Source organism: Peromyscus eremicus, unplaced genomic scaffold (genome assembly GCF_949786415.1).
Source record: "Peromyscus eremicus unplaced genomic scaffold, PerEre_H2_v1 PerEre#2#chr22_unloc_1, whole genome shotgun sequence".
Classification (NCBI taxonomy): domain Eukaryota; kingdom Metazoa; phylum Chordata; class Mammalia; order Rodentia; family Cricetidae; genus Peromyscus; species Peromyscus eremicus.
The window spans coordinates 924,970-942,686 of NW_026734286.1; the positions used below are offsets into that span (position 1 = coordinate 924,970).

The 17,717-nt window shown below is 42.8% G+C and overlaps 1 protein-coding gene across 4 annotated transcripts in view; it reads left to right on the top strand.

Annotated features, from left to right (window-relative positions):
* Positions 1–17,434, top strand: part of Hnrnpm (heterogeneous nuclear ribonucleoprotein M) — a 47,020-nt gene extending 29,586 nt beyond the window's left edge. For 3 of the 4 annotated variants that reach the window (XM_059251884.1, XM_059251885.1, XM_059251882.1), the window contains 5 exons: positions 305–382; positions 11,007–11,060; positions 13,202–14,004; positions 14,779–14,830; positions 17,009–17,434. In XM_059251884.1, the coding sequence (XP_059107867.1) occupies positions 305–382; positions 11,007–11,060; positions 13,202–14,004; positions 14,779–14,830; positions 17,009–17,172 (1,151 nt within the window). In that variant the 3' untranslated portion in view covers positions 17,173–17,434. Of the gene's footprint in view, positions 1–304; positions 383–11,006; positions 11,061–13,201; positions 14,005–14,778; positions 14,831–16,922 lie in introns of all 4 variants that reach the window. The other variant, XM_059251883.1, reaches the window with a different exon arrangement.
* Positions 17,435–17,717: the final 283 nt, after the last annotated feature.

A 17,717-nucleotide genomic window follows, 5' to 3' on the forward strand; every position in this document is an offset into this window, starting at 1 on the left:
CATTCATTCCAGTGGGTGTTGGCTTTGATTGGCTTTCTCACTAGCTAGCTCTGTGGTCTTGGGCATATGGTTCCATTTCCCTGGACTCTCTGTCTTTTTTTTTTTTTCTTTCTTATTCACTGAGGGAGTTGGATCAAGCCAGCTTTTAAAAAGGAACCAACTTTTTTTTTTTTCCTTGCCCAAAAGCTATAAAGCTTGGTAAGTTCTTGACATAAATACCAAAAAATGAAACGTGTAAAAACATTTTTCCTTGCCTGGTGAATATGCTTGTTGGGGTGACATTAAAATAAATAACTTCTTACAGGCATGGAAGGACCCTTTGGTGGTGGTATGGAAAACATGGGGCGATTTGGATCTGGGATGAACATGGGCCGAATAAATGGTAAGAATAGCATTTTGTCCTCCAGCTTGTGTCTTGTCTATCCCTTATAGCTAAGGGTTTCTTGCTGTCCTTTGGACTGTAAACCTGCTGTACATGATGTTTTGCTTATTTTTTCCACTTAATCACATGGCTTTTTAAACTGCTAAAGATGGTAGGTAGACTTAGCTAGAACTGGTTCCCTTGAATGTAGCCAACGTATGCCCTCAGGAGTTGAGTAATAAAACTTTCAATTTCCTTACTGCCTACAGCAGCACTCAAACACACATAGGATCAGTACTTATGCTTTGTTCACTCAAAAATGTTTTTCAGAGACTGGAGAGGTAGCTCAGCTGTTAAGAGTATACAAAACTCTTGCAGTGGACCCAGGTTGAATTCCAAGCACCCATGTGATGATTACACAACTGTCTGTAATTCCAGTTCCAGGGAATCTGACCCCTTCTGTTGAGCTCTGTAGGTTCTGAGTGTTGGTATGCATGCACACACACACACAAATAATAGTGATAATTTTTTTTTAAGATTTATTTATTTTATGTATATGAGTGCTTTATCTGCATGTAGGACTTTATGCCAGAGAGGGTATCGGATCCCACTATATGGGATGATTGTGAGCCCCCAAGTGGTTGCTGGGAATTAAACTCAGGACCTCTGGAAGATCAGCCAGTGCTCTTATCCACTGAGCCGTTTATCCAGCTCCTGATGATAATTTTTTAAGGAATGCTTTTCAAAACGCCCTTGACATGGAATGTTGGATTGATTCTTTCTTGATCTGTTTTGCTGATGACTCCCAAGTTGTGGGCAGAATCATTTCTAAAATCCAGTTGTATAACAAATCTTAATATCCCTTGCAACCTGGTAATGAAGATAACTCTAGTATTACAATATTAGTGTGTTGACATCACCTTGCTAGCCTTGTTTTGGTTTACTTGACTTTATGAATTCAACCACGGACCTCTCCCCAAGTTCATTCTTTCAGGGAGTGTCACAATATTCCCTAGGCCCAAATGGTCCTGAGGTCATAGAAGCAGAAGACATAGCAGGAGTGGCTAAATGCATGCTTCACCTGGCCCACGGAGGACTGTCCCATCCTGTAACTGCTAGTATACTCTTATAATTTCTCTGGACATGAAAAACTTCTCCCAGTCAGTGTACTCAATCACACTTGATTGCTTTTGTTGTTGGGGAGAATTTAATCTCTTGATGACACTAATTACAAAGGAGTGGCACTTAGCTTCAGCTCATTTGGAGACATCATCCATCCTGAGACACAGCTTTGACCTCCTGGAGGTTATTGTTTGCTCAGTTGATAAGATCAAGGCCATGGGGTTCTAAGTACAGAAGAGGTCAGAAACCTCAGGTAACTTTAGAGCATCAAGCCCACAGTGCTGACCACATCAACTTGCTAGCCTTGTTTTACTTGGCGTTATGAATATAGTGCTGACCTATTGCTGCATCATAATGCAGAACTGGCCTATCTTTGGTAGAATCTTTGTTGCTCTTTCCAATCAGTGGGATTTTGAATCGCCCAAGAACTACTTGATGAAGTCAGATTAGTTGCAACAAGACCTCAGATAACTACACATTATACAATTTAGCTCGAACAGTGTAGGAATGGATCCTTGGCTCTACTTGGCATTAGTTAATAAGATCCCATTATTTGAGAAGACTTGATGAAGTCAGATTAGTTGCAACAAGACCTCAGATAACTACACATTATACAATTTAGCTCGAACAGTGTAGGAATGGATCCTTGGCTCTACTTGGCATTAGTTAATAAGATCCCATTATTTGAGAAGACAGAGCTTGTCCAGAATGCATTAGGCCAATTTTTTGAGTATTGTGGAGCCACAAGGCATCCAGTGATAAGAGAAATCTCACCACAGGTATTTCCAAATCTTGCAACAGCATATTGGGCAAAGTGAGTCATTCTAATATACTCAAAGATTTAAAGCATCTGACTTAATTGCTAAGGCAACTGTAACATGTCTGATTTAGATGGCTTCAGCACATAAACTAAGATGTGAGGTATCAAAAGGTCATGGTGCCAGTGTAATGGTCCAAAAAACAACCAGTATCCTCCCCACACTTACATATTAACCAACACATACATTTTAAAAGCAAAGAAGAACCAATGTTGCCATATTCACTCCTTAAGAATCACATGAGTAGGTATTGTTTATCCTCATTTTGTCAGAAACTGGGGCACAGAGAGTAATTTACCTAAAGTTATGTGGCCAGTAAATTGTGATGCTATGATGTGAATTCAGCCTGTTTCTAGCCTCTTTCTTGTGCCTCCATCCTGCCTTTTAGAATTGCCTCCAGCACAGTGGCAGCCCCTGTGCTGAGAAACTGGATGTCTTTGCTTTTGAAAATCCTCTATATGCCAGTGGAAGTTTGACTTCTACTTGCTGGAGAGCTGCTGCTACTATTCATAAAGCTTTCCTGGGAATGAGAGTCATTAAGTATTTATGCTTACATGTTTCTTTGCTGGTCTGTAGTAACATGTCCAAGTAGTATGAGGCAGACTAGCATCTTCTAGGGTGTTTTTGAGGAGCATACTGCCCAGCTTCCAGGACACACAGAGTTATATGTGGCTTTGGATACCTTTTCTCTGGTACCTAATGTAGGTAGATGGTGGTGAAGAGATATAGGAAGGCTACACTACCTCGGTGATGCAGGGACAGAGATTTATGTTTTCAGTGTGCTTTTAGGCATATCTGCTGCACCTGTGCTCCTGAGTGTTTAATAAAAAGGGAAAGAGAATTCTGGCTTGATAAAATGTTGGCTCAGATAAAGTCACTAGGAAGGAAATATGATTGTTGCACTAACTGGAGTGTGGTATACCTTTGGAGTAGATGAAAATGGATGGGGTGGGGTGGGCTTCAAAGCCCTATTGAGGTAGTAATAAAGCCATTGATAAACTAGGAGGTGTAGTCCAGCAATTAAGATTCGTGTGCTGGGGAAATGCAATCTGTGTTCTTAGATGCAGATATGTAGCTAGAGTTTTCCTGCCTGGCCCACGGTCAGGGCAAATCTCTCTCACCTGCCAGTCCCACAGCCGCTCAGACTCGACCCAGTAAACACAGAGACTTATATTGGTTACAAACTGTGTGGCCGTGGCAGGCTTCTTGCTAACTGTTCTTGTAGCTTAAATTAATCCATTTCCATAAATCTATACCTTGCCACGTGGCTCGTGGCTCGTGGCTTACCGGCATCTTCACTTGCTGCTTGTCCTGGTGGCGGATGGCAGTGACTCTCTGACTCAGCCTTCCACTTCCCAGCTTTATTCTCCTCCTTGTCCCGCCTATACTTCCTGCCTAGCCACTGGCCAGTCAGTGATTTATTTATTGACCAATCAGCAACACACTTAACATACAGACCATCCCACAGCACAGATATTTGGTGTCTCTCCCTCTTTGTTCAGCAAAGAACAGAGGCTTCCACAGACTGCATCTAGGTTCTGAGATATAGACAAACCAAACTCTGGAGCCCTTGAGTTTAAGTAAAATGTTTTAAAAGGGGAAAAAAACTTAAAAAGAGATGTGAGCATTTTGATTTAATTGATAGTCATTATTCCACTCTTGTGGTCCCATGTGCTGATTGTTGACATTATACAGATTCTCAGGCCAGTGAATCAATCTGTATAGATAAAGTCGTGATAATGTTTGTGAGATACAGAACAACATTTCATAATAAATTTTCTTTTTTTATAAGTAAAATTGGGACTCTAAGACCCTGTTGTTAATACATGGGATGATGAAGGTCTTAAGTTATGTATTAAGGCCTGCATTAGACTTGACTCCTGCCTTCCATCTTCAGACACAAATTGAACACATTTGAAAAATGAAAAAGACTGACTTATAAGCTTCACCTGGTTGGTTCAAGCTGTAGTTCCACCTTTACCCAGAGTCTTTATTAAGTGCTAACAGGTTGGCAAGATGACTTAGCAAGTAAAGGCATTTGCTGCTGAGCCTAATGAACTGAGTTCTGTTCTCAGAGTCCACATGATTAAAGAAAACTGACTTCCACAAGTTGTCCTATGGTAACTTGGCACATGCACTCACACACAGACAGCCTAAATAAGTAAATAAATAAATGTGGAAGTGCTAACCAAAGCCTGCTTCCACATCTCTAATTGTTTACTTCCTTGAAAGGATAAGGCTGTGAAGCTGCATGCAAGTAAACTTTTATAGTTTTACACTAAAAGGTACCTGCCACACAGTACCAATTTGCTTGATGTTCCCAAGGAATAAAATAATAGTGGGTTTTGTTTGTTTGTTTGTTTGTTTGTTTTGGTTTGGTTTTGGTTTTTTGAGACAGGGTTTTTCTTGTAGCTTTGTGTCTTTCCTGGAACTCGCTTTGTAGACCAGGCTGGCCTTGAACTCACAGAGATCCGCCTGGCTCTGCCTCCCGAGTGCTGGGATTAAAGGCGTGCGCCACCATCGCCCGGCTCAATAATAGTGTTTTATTCCCCATCATGATGGGTTAGAACCCAATGCCTCATGCATGCCAGGCAAACATACCATGGATTCATATTCCCCTGTCCAATACTACTGGATTTTCCAAGGACCTTTCAGTAAAGGAGGAAAGCAGAATGATAACATTTGAATCTTGCATGAGAGAGATGGACATGTGTATAGGAAAAAAGTAGGCAGTCATACAAAGCTTTTTTTTTTTTAAGTTTAGTTTATGCGTATGTGTGTCTGTGTATGTATGTGCATCATGTGTGTGCCTGGTGCCTTTGGAGGTCAGTAGAGGGTGTTGGATCCATTTGAACTGGAACAGACAGTTGTTGAGTCTATGTTGCTAGGAACCAAACCTAGCTTAACCACCAAACCATTTCTTCAGGCTTATGAAAGACTGCCTCAGGCAAGTATCCACTATGGTTGACCTTTCCCCCACAAAACTTGAGCATGTTTTAAGATATTGTAAAGGGTGACAAATAGTTCTCAACAGTATTAATAGTGCTGCAAAGGACAAATGGGTGGAATTTTGTACCCAGACACATTTCTCCACTCAGTTTGGGCAGACTTTGCTTTGTGTTCGCCAAGCATGTGACCTTGGCAAAGTTACTAAGGGATTTGGGCCTCAATTTCTTTATTAAGAGAAAGCAGAGGTTGTATTTGGTGAGATAACAGCTTTTGGTCAGATGTCTGTTAGTGCCTAGTAGATGGTACCTTTTGCTTTATGTGAGAGACTTCTCTGTAGCTTGCCTTTGACTTGGTAGTGTGATGATGAGTGCACAATGTACCCACTGTGTACCTGTGTCAGAAGTTGTAGATTAGTCCTTAGACTAAGGTAGGTCATTTGTATGCAGTGCCTCCCTTCTTCCTTTATGAAATAGAAGGTGAATGGCAGTTTCCTATAGAAGAGCTTTAGTCATCAACTTTTGGTAGCTTGTTTGCCTATAGCTTGTTTTAATGTTTAGAGCATATGGTGTTCCTAGGAAGGTCTAGGTTAATATTTTTTTTCCACAGAGATGGAGCATAGCATATGTGGAGGATTTGAAGGAGAATTTGCCAGAAATGAGACTGTTTTGGAGCTTTGGAGAACCCCTTAACAGGGGAATGGGAAAGAAGGTCCCATGGGCTCTATGTAGGCAGGGTCTACTTTTGGGTGTACAGGTAGGTTGTGGAGGCTCAGCTCATCCCAATACCGTGGATTCTTTTCCCAGGCAAACTCTGGCAATTTTTGCGTCTAGTTGATATTAGCTGTGTTCTTAAAATGTTTAAAGACCCAAGGAAGATTGTCTTCAAATACATCTTTCAGCTAAACATCCCAACTCTATAGGTTGTCTTTAGGCTTCTTGCAGACAGTGTCTTTTTGGATATTCAGGAATTACCAAAACCTTTTCCCAGTATTTGGTGGCTGTTGTTGGGTGGAAACTTCCTATTTCTTCAAGGCATGATTACAGAGCAAATGGTTTTCTTTTTAATTTTAGTTTAGGTGTTTACCTGCACGTATGTCCTATATACCACTTTGATTCTTGGTGCCCGAGGAGGCCAGAATGGGGTGTCAGATCTCTTGGAACCGGAGTTACAGAGTATAAGATGCCTTGTAGGTGCTGGGAATTGAACCCATGGTCCTCTGGAAAAACAGCCAGTGATTTTTTTTTTTTAATTAAGAAAATTTTTTATTCATTTTACATACCAATCACAGATCCCCCTCTTCCCTCCTGCCCCTCCAGCCTCCCTCTCCCAACCCACCCCCCATTCCCTACAAGAAGGTAAGGCCTCCCATGGGGAGATACATTTAGTAGAGGCAGGTCCAAGCCCCTCTCCCTGCCTCAAGGCTGTTCAAGGTGTCCCATCATAGGTAGTGGGCTCCAAAAATCCTGCTCATGCACCAAGGATGGATTCTGATCCTACTGCCAGGGGCCCCATAGGCAGATCAAGCTACACAACTGTCTTACTATGCAGAACGCCTAGTCCAGTCCCCAGCCAGTGATCTTAACCACTGAGCCATCTCTTCATCCCATAAATGATTTTCTTAAATTTAACCTAACTTGGCTGCTAGTGAAGATGCACTTACTAACTTTGACTTTATATATGTGAATCAACATGGGTGTTGGAGACTAGAGAGTAGAAGAAAGAGGCTTTAAGGGAGACCAGTACATGTGATATATGACAGTGAAAGGGTTCTAGCATCCTAGGGAGAGAGAGGTCAAGCAAAATGTAGTAGGTACAAAAATGGCATAAGGAAATCCCTGCTTGGTTTGTTAATAAAGAAAGAATATAATTAGAAATAATAAAGACATCCATGTTTAGAAAAGGAGAAACAGTTTTACTTTTTCTGAACTTGGTTGCTCTGGACTATCTGACTTTATTTCAGATTCTTCAAGCTTTAAAATTTGGAGGAGTGAGTTCATACCTGTATCTGACTAGGATGATTGCATTTCCTATTGCTGAAACTAGATTTGTTTCTATGTCTAGAATAGTCCTGTATTAAAGATATATTTTAAAACACTGTCTTGGGGTCATGTCTGTAGTCAAAAGAAAATGATGTTATGCTCAGAACCTTACATCATTGCCATTCTGTGACACACACATCCCCTTACCTATGTGACAAGGACGTCAACCTTTCCTGTCCTGAAATGGTATCTGAGGTTGCTTTACATGGCAACAGGAAGTTTGTCCTATCCTGACCTAGATGAAAACATTACCTGCAGGCCTTGCTGCCCTTGCTACTGTGGTACCTTCGGTTAATACTATTTAGTCCTTGATTCCCTGCTACTGCTTGTGATCAAACACAAAGGAGTAGAACAGTATATACCAAAAGTTGGATTTTCAGAGTAATGGCCTTGCTTGGTTTGGGGTTCGTTTTGTTTTTTTGGTTTGTTGTTGTTGTTCTTTTGTTTTATCTCTTTCACCTCCTGCACAGAATCCCTTCTCATAGCATGGCAATAAGTAAATCTTTGCACTTCTTTGTGCAAGCAGATGTACTCAGTGCTTCAAAAATGGGTCTGTTGCCCTTGACCTTGGGATACGATGCACTTGAAGAGATGATAGCTATAAATGGCCAGGAGACTAGTCTAATGAAGTGAGTGAGAGTATTGTTTCCAGACCCTTGGCAGCTATATTGGCAGCACATGAAGTATGCTAAGACCTAGAAAGCCTGTATTAGACAGCCAATAGATAAGCTGTGCTCAAAGCAGCAATGTAGGGAGACGACAAAGGAACAATTATTTGAAACTGAAGCTGACATCTGGAGGCCCAGAGATTTGGCACAGGCAGCTGGTGTGGCAGCAGACAGGGCACTTAGGTACAGTGGTTTGGAAGAGAGAAGGCATAGGGAACAGAGTCAGTGGAGCACCTGCTTAGGGAGGTCTGTGAATGTCTGTAGAAAGAGTTTGTCTGTTTCAATTTTTTAAATATGTGGTTTAGTGATATAAAGCTGTCATAGGAAATAGATTGATATATTAGGATCTTGGGTGTAGTGTAAGAACGAACTGGATACTTGCCAGCAGATGGGAGCCACCTTATCTCTCCCTGTACTTTCCGATCTTCCTCCAAGGTGTTTGGAACACAAGAAACAGTTGTGGGCTAGGCTTTCATTTGTGGTTATAGGGATAATAGTACAAGATGTGCTTTGAGGTTAGTATACTTGAGGACCAGAAAAGTTGAGTACATTTTCCCACATTGCAAAAGACTGAGGGAAAATATAAGGTTTTTTTTCCTTTTCAAAGATTTTCTTTTATTATATGACATACAGGTTAAACTTGCCTACTTGAAAAATACAGAAAGGGTAATAAAATAAATATTTTTCTCCTTACCTATTTTTATAGGTAATGCTTTATCAAATGTTAAAATGGTTATTTTGCAAAATAATAAATAGAACACAGCTGTGGAATGCAAGAACCCACCCAAAAGACCAGGAGCATTTTGGCTTTATAAATACTTAGCCTTTTGGCAATATTTTAGTTTGTAAAACAATTTTCTCTTTAAATTTTTTTCAAGACGGGGTTTCTCTGTGTATCCCTGACTGTCTTGGAACTTGTTCTGTAGACCAAGGTGGCCTTGAATTACAGAGATCTGTTTGCCTTCTGAGTGGGACCAAAGGCATGTGCCACTACTGCCCAGCCACATACCAGTTTCTAAGTCTACAAATCTCTGCTGTTTAAACAAAAACTGTCAATAAACTTTAGTTTCCAGGAAGGTCCATCAGTTCTTGTCACACTTTGGTGGAGCAATAATAGTCATGATTATCATGGTGGCCAGTTCTATATCAGTAGCTCCATAGAAAGGAGAAAGACCTCTTTCTTGCAATTAAGTCTGACCATTTTCCTAGATTTCCTTATGACCTGGTGACCTCAGTGAGCAAAACTTCAGTGATAAGATATTCCTCTTGTAGGCATTCTTAGTAAGCTTCAGTATTTTGCTGTGAACCCTAGACATGTCCTGAAATGAGTCTCAGGTATCCATGTAACAAGGTTTGAGTATTTCCAGATGAATACCCTTAGTAAAGATCTTCCATTTCCTGTGTATTCGTTGCCCATAAGGTAGTGTTGGTTTCCAGTTGCAATGGGAGAAACCATGTCTAACAACACTACTTAAATATCCAATGCAATACAGATTATTCATCACAAAGGCTTGTAACAATCTCCATCTGGGAGAGACAGAGTGTCTAGAACACACAGAAGCCATGGAAGGATCTTGACTTCAGTTTTGAAGGCCATGTTCTTGTTTTTTGGCTATGATGCTGACACAGAAACACCTAGCTTTCTTGGGGATGCTTTTCTGCCTTTTCTGGTAGGCAAGCCTCTGCTTCATTCTTGCTGTTTGTACACAGATGACTATTGTGCAATGCCCTAGAATAACACAGCATCACAGGCTTTCCATTCTGACTTACACAGACACTTCATGGTACCACACTAAGTTCACTTTTTGTTGCCAAAAGCAGTACAGGAATGTCTTCTGTCTGCTAGGCCCTGTGGAGCTGAATCTTCAGCTCAGACATCTTCTCAAAACTTGCTGGGTCTCTGCTGAAGTAGGCAGCCAATTTTAGGCATCCACAATCTGCATGCAGTAGTTTTTTTCCCATTATGTCTATAGTCATTCCACTTCTCCATCAGCAATCGGGGTACATTCAAATATCTTCTCCCATTACCTTGCAAATTCTGTCCATGCTGTCGTGCATCCTACAAAGATAACCACAATGACTTCCCTAACTTCTGCTCTCTTATAAACACCACACAGTAGTAGGTGTTCCCCAGCTAAAAGGAGATGACAGAGTCTCTAGTGACAATGGTCTTCGGGAGTGGCAGAGGTTACATGAGTGGGGTTCCTTCTAGACTGTCAAATGCCTGGCACTGGCATATTGTCCTAAAAGATGGCCACAGAAAATGCATCTGCTTCTGTATGTCATGTCATAAAGATTTCCCTGTCTCATTTGCAAACAGCTCTGACAGCTGCAAAGTCCTGTAATAGTTAAGTACCTATTTTCCGCTCGTAGCTGTGTTCTCACATGATAGAAGCTAAAACTTCAGATCTCTAAGGAGGATGTTAATGATAGCAGTAGCAAAGTTTAAGGAGGCTTAGATGAACCATTGGCCAGCAAGCAACGGTGTTTTCTCTGTGGGACGGTGGAGCAGAGAGAGAATTCTCCCATGTCTTTGTCAACATCATATCCTGCTTGCTCATTGGGTGCAGATTGTCCTCACCTTCTGTTCTGTACAGCTACGCTTTATTTTGGTGGTGCAGAGAAGGGTGGAGTCTGTGCAGGCTTCAGGCTCCAGGGTGGGAGACATGGAAAGGCCTTGGTTTCCTGCCCACTGGGGAAGCCGCAATACTAAGTGTTCAGAACACCTTTAGAAAACTGCTGCTGATCAAGGGTTGAGGGCCCTTTTCTCCTGTCTTTGAGTTTAACACATTAATGCACACCATTCCTCTCTGCTGAACGAATTTGCAGGCACCCCTGCAAACTGGGTCTGACTCTGAAGCTATAAGGAGTCCTAGCATGTGGCTCTCCTGTTTTCTGTAAAATGATTTGTTTTATGTATGTTTCTTAAACCCCTTCCCTTTTCTTTAAAAAATAAAAACAAAACAACTATTATGCTTCTAGAATATAGTGATCAGGTTTCTGTTACAGAGAAATTTGGCTAATTATTTTTTCTTCCTGCTTTCCTTAGAAATCCTAAGTAATGCACTGAAGAGAGGAGAGATCATTGCAAAGCAAGGAGGAGGTAGGAATCATTTAGCTTGATGTTCTGTGTTTTATTGTTGTTATTAGAACAGGCATTAATGGGGACTCAACAGTAGTGTGACAAACATGGGATCTGACACAGGCTACCCAGGGTGGGAGCAGTCACTGCCTTTTTGTAGCTGTGTGGCTTGTGGCAAGTGGCTATACCTTCGTAGTACTCACCTATACAGTGCGGGGAGGGAACAATAGATACCATCTTAGAGGGTTGTAAAAGAGCCAGTGCATGTAAAAACTCTTAACTGAAAAGTGCACCACCAAATACATGCATGTTGAAACATGCATGTGTGTTCATTAGAAAGACTCAAAGAATGAGTATCTATAGGCCAGGTGTCCATTGTTGAGTACTGCAAACATTTTGGTATATTGTCTTCCATGATGGTTTTAGGGGCTCTTAGAATTAAATGAACTGTTTTTTTTGTGGGGGGGGGGGGGGTTGGTGGTTTGTGGGTTTTTTGTTTTTTGTTTTTTGTTTTTGTTTTTGTTTTGTTTTTTTTTTTTTTTTTGGTTTTTAAGATTTAATTGGTGTGGGTGGGTGGATGTAGGGATGTGCACATGAGTACAGGTGCCAGTAGACAACAGAGGCAGAACTGTAGGTGCTTGTGAGCTCTGTGATGTGGATGGTGGGAACTGAATGAGTTCTGAGCCAGCTCTCCAGCCCAAACTGTACCTTTTAAGCCCAATATTTTTTCCTCCAGCCTTCAAGTTTGGCCTTCCTTTGGCAGCCCACTTGCCAGGCATTTCTATGAGGGCTTTGCTAAGGTCTTTCTTTCCTTATTCTGCTGGTGTTGACATGGGGCTGCCAGCATCATTGCTACACTATATATATGTTAAGCCAGAACCTTTTTCCCTCTTGCAAATGTGTAGAAGTTATTTTCTGAGCTATTTTTGTTCTGAAACACTAACATTCTTGAAGTTGTGCTTCTTTTTTGTCAACCAGTGTGCTGTATTTCAGCTACAGAAGTGGGCACAGAGAGGTGAATTGACTTGTGCCAGGCCATACAACTTTGGCGAGTTACATACTATTATAAAAATTGCTGATTGTTCTCTTGTTGAATTTCACCCTGGGTCAGTAATAGCCACGGGTTAGACTGCTATCTTGAGAGATGAACACTATGAAACTTGAGTTTTGAGCTCTGCATGGTGAAGTGGTGGGTCATATATGGCCTTGGTGATGGAGCCAGACCTTCCCTGTCCAGGCGTTGCAAGCACCATGGATGAGGGTCATTGTGCGCTGGTCACTGACCCCTTGGCTTCTTCAAGAATTGACCCTGCTATGCAGTCAGCATCTTTCTTCCAAAACCAATGAAATCAATATACATAAGCTATCAATTTCCCTACCAGAAGGAAGTGTTCTAAGAAATGGACAGTTTGTATGTATGTGTACACTGAGGATCTATATGGACATTTTTGTTTTCTTTATCTTCTGCTCACATGGCTGTGTAATAACTTTGTGCCCTGGAAGCACTAAGGAAATGCAGACAGACTGGCTGTCAGCAGGGCATCTTAAGAGGGATAAATTGAGGGAAGATAAAGGTTGTAAGTGACTTTGAATTATCTCCATGTAACTCTTATCGATTACTCCGAGTTACTGAATATGAAGTTTTCCGAGCTTCTTTGAGAGCATTTCTCAATGTCTGCTGATAAGGAAACTACAAAGTTTTCAGGAATTGATGTGTGACTCATAGGTTTGTTATAGGTACCAGTTTTTTGGTGGGTGGAGTTTTTTGTTGTTTTTTTGGTTTTTGATTTTAGGGCGTAGTGTTTTCTCTGTGGTGTATCCCTGGCTGTCCTTGAATTCAGTTTGTAGACTAGGTTGGCCTCGAACTCACAGAGATCCAACTGCTTCTACCTCCCAAGTCCTGTCATTAAAGGCGTGATCCACTACCACCCAATGAAGGTGAATTTTTATTCCTTAAGTTTTATTATGAAATTTTTACCTTTGTTATGGAGTGGAAAGGATAATTGTGGATATCTTGTTGCTAACATTGAGTTTTCTTAATAGTAAATTACTTTGATTTGTGTTTGAACTTGGGATCTGAAGTGCCCAGACTGGCTTGCATTGGTATATGAATACCTACACAAGTCCCTGACTTCCACTTGTGCTTTTTATTCCTGTTTCAGGTGGAGCTGGAGGCAGTGTCCCTGGGATCGAGAGGATGGGCCCTGGCATTGACCGCATTGGCGGTGCTGGCATGGAGCGCATGGGCGCAGGCCTAGGCCATGGCATGGATCGAGTGGGCTCTGAGATTGAGCGTATGGGCCTGGTCATGGACCGCATGGGCTCAGTTGAGCGCATGGGCTCCGGCATTGAGCGCATGGGCCCACTAGGTCTTGACCACATGGCCTCCAGTATTGAGCGCATGGGCCAGACCATGGAGCGAATTGGCTCTGGCGTGGAGCGCATGGGTGCCGGCATGGGCTTTGGCCTAGAGCGCATGGCCGCGCCCATTGACCGAGTGGGCCAAACCATTGAGCGCATGGGCTCTGGTGTAGAGCGCATGGGCCCTGCCATTGAGCGTATGGGCCTGAGCATGGATCGCATGGTGCCCGCAGGCATGGGGGCCGGCCTGGAGCGCATGGGCCCTGTAATGGATCGTATGGCCACCGGCCTGGAGCGAATGGGCGCCAACAACCTGGAGCGCATGGGCCTGGAGCGCATGGGAGCCAACAGTCTGGAGCGCATGGGCCTGGAGCGAATGGGAGCCAACAGTCTGGAGCGTATGGGCCCTGCCATGGGCCCGGCATTGGGCGCTGGCATTGAGCGAATGGGCCTGGCCATGGGTGGCGCTGGAGGTGCTAGCTTTGACCGAGCCATTGAGATGGAACGGGGCAACTTTGGAGGAAGCTTCGCAGGTTCCTTTGGTGGAGCTGGAGGCCATGCACCTGGAGTAGCCAGGAAGGCCTGCCAGATATTTGTGAGAAATGTAAGTGGTTCTTCAGGAGCTCCTAGTTGTTGTTGTGAATGAGGTGGTGGGGAAATCAGTGGACTGAGCGATGTAGACCAGAGGGAAGTCTGTTGGAGAGCTGGGTAGCGTGGGGAGTACAACTTTCCCATCCCCAAAACTCGGCTGGAGGTTGAGGGTTTTCAGGAAGAAATAGTCCCAGGGCCAGGCATGGTGGCCCATTTCTTTAATCCCCACCACACTCTAGAGGTAAAGGTTAGTTGGTTCTCTGTGAGATCCAGGCTAACAAGAGCTACCAAGTGAAATCCTGTCTCCAAAATACAAAGAAACAAAAATACAGTAGTCAGGCATTTGCCTGTGATGTGCGAGGCAGTAGAGTAAACTGAGCTCTAAATAAAGGTCTGTGGTTTCTGATTCCCTTGGCTTGAGGAACACTTCAGTCTTGGCACAGTGATTTAGAGAAAGGTGGTTGTGATTGATAGAATTACTGAATGACTGAATGGGTTGCCTACTCAGCTCTTAGGTCATCCCCATAAGCTAAAGACTTGTTTTGTTTCCTGCTAATTGTCATAAAGATGTCAGCCTGCCTCTCTGTCATGAGAAGTGGAGATTTTTTTGGAGTTGAAGGGACTACTGGGGATTAAATCTAGGTCTATACACTTACGAGGCAAATCACCCTACACCTAAGCTACACACCCAGCCCAAAGAAATCAAGTCATATTCTCGTATCTATTGTGATGTCTGTACATTGAGATTTGGTTGCATCACTTATTAGTCTGCCTCTTTTTTCCTCAGCTCCCATTTGATTTTACATGGAAGATGCTAAAGGACAAATTCAACGAATGTGGTAAGTGTCTGTTTGAGAAAGGCTCTCTGTGTGCATTCCTGTGTTGTGGCTGGTTGGTGATGCTGTTGAGTTGGAGCAGTGAAGCTTCCTTCCTAGCCTTAACCACTGACCATGGGCTCTAGAGCACCAATGGGCCTTGCCATTGTTCTGCCTCTGCAGGTACTCAGGCAGGTGTTGGGTGTCCTGGTATGTGTCATGCTATGTGCTCATTTCATCCTTTATGAGACAGTCTGTCTCTGTTATAACCTAAGCTGGACTTGAGTTCATGATTCTTTTGCCTCTGCCTTCCATATTCTGGAACTACATGCAAATGCTACCACTCCTGTTTTCTTAGTTTCTGAGAGGAGGCAGTATTATCATTTTTACGTAAGAGCAAAGCCACCTTCCTAAAGTCACAGATTTGTAAGAGGCAAAAACAAGTAATTCCAAGACAAGTTGCCTTCCTCCATGAAGCCTATAGCCAGTTTGGTTCCCCAGAGCACTCACGCTCTGCAGTTACAGGTCTGGGCACACAGTATGGGATGAAAGTCTCTGATTGTGGATTCATAGGCACACTAGGCAAACTTTCTGGAAAGCTTCCTTGATGACCGAGATGCAGTCATCTCCTACTACCATTGCACCTTCTCAACTAAACCAAGGTCTAGGTGCTGCTTGATCAAAACACCTGTTTTTTGTTTCCTCATTCAGAAATGGCTTACATTTCAGTGTTTTTGATGCTTTCCCCTGTTTTTTGGGGGGTAAGCTGTAGAGTCAAAGTCCACCTCCTTGCCTGGTTCTTTGATTCTCTCCACTGCAAATTTCACATCAGTCATTATTGTTGGAATGTGCCATTTATCCCACCTCTGATAATATGCATATTCAAAAGCTTCTGAAAACTTGGTTCCATCTCCCTATTGCCCTTGAACCTGTGACATTCTCTGCTTTCTTGTCAGAAGATGGCCTTCCCTTTTCCCTTCTCTTTTTTCCTTCCCCTTTTCTCTTTTTCTTTTTGAGACAGGATCCAACTAGCCCAGGTTAGCTGCAAAATCATTGTGTAGCCGAAGATGATCTTGAACTCTTAGATTTATTTATTTAAATTTTTTTGAGATTGCGGTCCTAGAAATCAGACTGGACCTTATAAACTCACTATTATGTAGCCAAAAATAACCTTGAACTTTTAGTCCTGCTTCTAACTCCTGAACGCTAGGATTACAGGGGTGTGCCACCATGCCTGGTTTGTGTAAGTGCTGGGGCTCAAACCCAGGGTTTTGTGCATGCTAGGCAAGCAGTGTATCCACTGAGCCTCATCCTCAGTGACTTTGCACTCTTGATTCTTTTACCTCTACCTCCCAAGGGCTGGGATTACAGATGAGCCACCTTTCCGTTCTCCTTTTTGTCTTCCCTCCTTTAGTTCTGTCTTGCCATTCTTTTGAGGCTGGGTCTTGCCATGTAGCTCCAGTCTGGCCTAGAACTCAAAATCTTGCTTTAGCCTCCCAAGTTCTGGGTTGCAGATGTGTACCATTGTGTCCTGCTCTGGCAGGAATGTTTATTCTGATGAATTGCTACTTAATATCTTTCAGAACTTTATCATGAGAAGCCACTGGAGTGTCATCTCTCCCCAAGCCATTAGTAGCACAAGAATTAAGGGCCTAACAGTACTAATGTGTCTTTGGCTCTTACTCTATTATAGACCCATTTTTTTGTACTTGACACATACCTGGGTACTTAATAACCTGGGTGCTTATAGGTCTATGAATGGATATGTGTAAGCTACTCACTAAGTATACCTGGCTTACATTGGGGCAGAATAGAGTATCATTGGCAGTGGCCCTTGTGACTAGATGGTGGTATTCAACAATCAAGCCTTTAGAATACAAATCTAAAGTTGGCTCCACATAGTCCCCTCTTGGTATAACTTGCTGGAGCATAAAGGCAAACATTTGAAGCTGGTTGGCAGGTTCTTCACAGCAGGTTAGGCTGTTGTCCTGCTTGGAGAACAATGGCAATATAGTGGAGGGGGCTGTAGTTGCTGGCGCCATTCGTGGTGTTCTGAGCATTCACTTCATGTGCAAGGGCCTCTCTCCTTTTTGACTCTGTCACCGAAATCCAACAGGTGATCTGGACTGAGTGGAGCCCAGACTGAGGCTGAGCTCTGGGTTTGCCTGATGCGTGTGGTCTCTTCTTCCCTCCCTGTGCCAGGCCATGTGCTGTACGCCGACATCAAGATGGAGAACGGAAAATCCAAGGGGTGCGGTGTGGTTAAGTTTGAGTCTCCAGAGGTGGCTGAGAGAGCCTGCCGGATGATGAATGGCATGAAGCTGAGTGGCCGAGAGATTGATGTTCGAATCGATAGAAATGCTTAAGCAGTTGCCTTTTTTAAACATCAATACCAGACCTCTGAATTTGTATTTTTCCTTGTTAACCATTTTAATTTGTTGGCTGGATGTATAAAGATGTTTAAAAAATTCAGTTGCTTTTTGGGGTAATCTGAATTAATATTTTAATGATTGGGGTTCCATTTGACTGTTTGCATTGAGATTGCAATGTGCGCAATTTTTTTTGTAGTTGTGGCATCTTGTTGACATCAAATATGACTTTGATAATAAATACCAGTTCCAGAAAGTGGCTTGCTTTTTGTGTGTGTATATATTTTTTATGTTATAGAGATGGCCATCTGAGGTCTGCAGAGCTGGGGCAGCTTGCACTTCTTCCTCGGAGCTGTGACCTCCAGGGATCTGACTCCATTGTTGCTTGTCTGTGGGCCCCAATCTTTGGAAAGCAGACCCTGGTTATAGTAGAAACACTATAGTACAGATCCTAGAAGGTCTTCATCTTCCCAGGAGTGATAATAGCAATCCTGAAAGTCATTCTGTGGCCTTATTCTCAGGCACTGAGTGACGCTCACTTA